At 33.2% G+C, this 4,312-nt stretch overlaps 1 protein-coding gene across 1 annotated transcript; it reads left to right on the forward strand.

The window, feature by feature from the left end:
* Positions 1-945: 945 nt before the first annotated feature.
* HELRODRAFT_166683 (hypothetical protein) lies at positions 946-1,964 on the forward strand (the record flags this gene model as incomplete). Its single annotated transcript, XM_009011908.1, has 3 exons — positions 946-976; positions 1,295-1,438; positions 1,795-1,964. 3 exons carry the CDS (start codon positions 946-948, stop codon positions 1,962-1,964), a joined length of 345 nt encoding a protein of 114 aa, XP_009010156.1.
* Between the last annotated feature and the right edge of the window lie 2,348 nt (positions 1,965-4,312).

Genomic DNA, 4,312 nt, shown 5'->3' on the forward strand with positions numbered 1-4,312 from the left:
ACCACTACTACCACTATTACTTTTACTATCATTACAACAGCATCTACTGCTACTATTACTACTACTACTACTGATTCTATTAAAACATTTTTTATTTTTTACAATTATCCAGACTAAGCTTTATACTTCAATATTCATTATTAATAATTTACCTGAGAATATTGTTATCTTGAATTTTCACTAACATTTGGTTGTTGTGGGTACTGTATTTAGTTTAAATTTTTGCAGGAATATTTTTTCGTTTATCTTTTTTGGAACATTTTTAATTATTAATAATTAATTAATTAATAATCAGTTAATTAATAATTCTTTTATGAATTTTTAAATATCATAAACCAAGGAAGAAACAATGGAAAAAAACCCTCAATAAATACATTACATCGAAGTAAACAGCAAAATAAACAAAAATTAAAACAAAATAAAAACAATTTTACAAAAAATAAAATATACAAGACAATGGGTTTTATTATGGTCGTTTAATATGTTTAATATGCCTGGCTGGTTTCACGCTGGGAGCGTTAAAACCGATAATTAAACGGCCAGTGTCATTTTATTTCTTCATCAAGCTAACACGCACGCACGCACTCACGCACACAGACACACACACACACATAAACACAACTACCGGTAAAATCTCACACGCACAGACACGTACATACATGTACACAAAAGGTCACACGTTCATATACACGTACACAAACACGTATATAAAACCACACACACATACGCGCACCTACATACGCACACTCATTAGCACACGTACACATCTACACACACACATTATTGTAGTAAAAATTTCTAGCGTGTTTAGCCAAAATTTATAAATAAATAGTTTCCTTTAATAACTTTTTTATCTCAAAAATTTTGAAAACAAAAATAAGCGATAAAGTTCAGTGTGCGTAAAATTAGTTTAAATTTCGCGAAATATTCATGAGATGCTATGGAATGGTTGCCATTTTCGCATCCCGTACTAACAGTTTGTCGCCATTTTTCTGTTATCATCATCATCATTATCATCATCATCATCATCATCATCATCATCATCAGTATCATCATCATCATCATCATCATCATCATCATCATTACCTTGTTAAATAGATGATTATAGTTAAACAACTGCTGACTGAACGAATCTGATAACTGGCCTTCCAAAAATAGGCTGTATAAAAGATAGACAGATACATGAATGAACGGATGGATGTATCTACGAATGAATGAATGAAAAAATTGGGTTCCCTTTCCTTCTATATTTTACATTCATAAATATTTATAAGCACATCACCACCGTCGCCAGCCAGCACCGCTGACGTCACAGATGACGTAGCCGCTAACGAGATTAAGTCGTTCAATTTTGCTTTAACGTACGTACCTGCGATGTATGTACTGACGCAGAATGATGACGACGATGATGACGACGAAGACGAAGATGATGAAGAAGGTGATGAAGAGATGATGACGGAGATGACGACGAAGATGATGACGATTACAGCTGTGATGATGGCGATGATAAAGACGATGATGATGATATTGATGCTGAATAAGTTAGGGATGAAGATAATGGTGGCGAGAATGATTACAACTTAATTTTTTTAAATAAGAATGATGATGATGGTGGTGATGATTGTAATTACAATGATGACGATGATGGTGATAGTAGTGATAATGATGGGGACGATGATGACGATGATGGTGGTGACGATGTTGGTGCCGGTAATGTTAAAATCGATATATGGTTAATTTACTAATGCAAAAGAAAGCATTAATAAAATCTGTACTGCCACATCAGCCACATAGGCCGGGACAAAAACAACAACCACAACTACTGCACTAACCACAACAACCACAACAACCACAACTACTGCACTAACCACAACAACCACAACAACTTCAACTACAACAGCAACCACGACTGCGGCAACATCGGTCTTAATGTCATCGTACTCCCGGCAAACTTCCTCCATTAAACAAGTAAGGAAAAATTTCACGGTTGATAAGATAATCAACACAATGCTATTAATACACGTCAGTCAAAAATTTTTATTCGTATTACTGTTAGGAAAACGTTTGTTGTTATAGCAATTATTATCATTGTTGTTGTGATTACTACTTTTTAATAACAACAACAACAACAACATTGACAACAACAACATTGACAACAACAACATAACAACAACAACAGCAAAGCAACAACAACAGAAACAACGACAACATACATGTGAGTGTGCGGGAATCATGCATGTGATTAGCGCAGATTTCTTTACATGTGGGACACGAGCCAAGCGTCTTAACTATCACACCATCACGAAGTCCAACTGTTTGGAAGTTTTATTTTAAAGAAATAAAACTTTACGTGAAAATATTAGAAATTAGTTAAATGTAGGACTGACAAATATAACAGTGTTAACTGTTAATATAACAATATGACTCACTATTTTTATTTGAATGGTAAATTGTATTACCATTACTTATTAGTATTAATAGAATAATGATTGTATAAATGAATAGTTAGATATGAATGAAAATTAAAATTATTTATATATTATTATAATATATTTTATTACAGAAATATAAATATATTTATCATAAATAAAATTTAATTAAATCTAAATTTTAAAATATAAATTACAAAAGTAAATAAAACAGCAAAATTTTTAACCTCACACAAACGATAATGGTGTATTGCAGCTTTTTGTAATATTACTTATTGTGTGATGTGTGTATTTGTGTTTGTGTGGTGTGTGTGTGTTTGTGTACATGTGTGTGTGTGTGTGTGTGTGTGTGTGTGTGTGTGTGTGTGTGTGTGTGTGTGTGTGTGTGTGTGTGTGTGTGTGATCTGTCCCTGGTTCATTCTGCAAGAACATTAGCAAAGGCAAGTTTGACCCGAGATACAAACACGGGCAAATCAATAAAGACTGATATGTGTGCGTGCGTGCGTGCGTGTTTGCGTATGTGTCTGTTTGTTTATGTCTGTGTAAGTATTTGTGTGTGTGTGAGTGTTGTTGTTTGTATCACAAATTGTCTCAGTAATTTAAATGCTTGTTTGTTTCTGCTATGCGCTCTTTCAAATGACTGTTTGCACAAAAACTTACAAAGTTATTTTTTGTCCGAGTATTTTCGTGCTCCATTTTGTAATCATTTTCGACATACAGCATAAATTGTCTTCGAAGAATTTGTTTGCACTGGACTGTGTTTGTTTTTAGTATGAAAAAAATTGTGTTTCGTGTTACTAGTTTTTGTGTTGTTACAAATATATTTGTGCAGTCAACTATAGTATAATAATGATCTGTAATATTTTAAAATAAAACTTAACAATGTAACAATCAGCCACGGATCTAGTGGCACTGTGTTGGAACTATAAAAATCCTCTCTTCAACGAGAAATTATAGATCCGCTGCTGAATAGTTGTGTGTGACGAGTTACATGTGAATATTTGTATAACCACGCTAAATAAGTCGTATTAATATTTTTGTATTGTTTTTTTTGGTTTGAAAGTTTAGTATTTTGTTTGTTTGAAAACTTTGTATTATTTGATTGTATTGTTTGTTTGCATTGTTTGTATGTCGTTGAGTTTATATTGTTTTGTTTTTGCAGATACTATGGTGATTTATGTCCGACTGCATTCGATAAACCAATCAATCTATTTTGCTCTATTTAAAATAATAGGAAGAGAAGTAATTGATGGGGGAAGGTGGATGGCTTTATTATGATTTATTTGTCATTGATGAAGAAGACGAAGATGACGATGACGTCATTGATGACGCCGATAATGATGCTGATAAATATGATAATGAGGATGATGAGTGTGATGATGATGATAATGATGTTTGTAATGATGAATGCTATGATGGCGGTGATGAACGGGATGATGAATGAAGACGGTGATTGCAGTTGGTTGTAGTGATAAGGATAAAAATGACGGATACGATCGTAATGTCGGAAAAGACAATTATTACAATTATGTCAAGGAAGATGATGACAAAATGGATGTTTTAGAGATGAACATGGAACTGATGATGACAATGATATTAATGGCACTCGGCCCTCAGATGATAAAATGTATGAAACCTTCTTTTTATGAAAAATCCCACAAATACACAAATGCATGCGTATACATACACGAATGTTAACGTAAACACATGTACACACACACACACACACACACGCACACGCACAGAAACACACGCACACAAACAAACACATACACTTAAGAGCTCTCATTCGAAGAGCTCTCATTCGAACTCATGTACTCAAAATATGACACAAGTTTACAGTGCACTTGTACACATATAAAACTATACTTTTAAGTACTAAC

This window comes from Helobdella robusta (genome assembly GCF_000326865.2).
Source record: "Helobdella robusta unplaced genomic scaffold HELROscaffold_10, whole genome shotgun sequence".
Lineage (NCBI taxonomy): Eukaryota > Metazoa > Annelida > Clitellata > Rhynchobdellida > Glossiphoniidae > Helobdella > Helobdella robusta.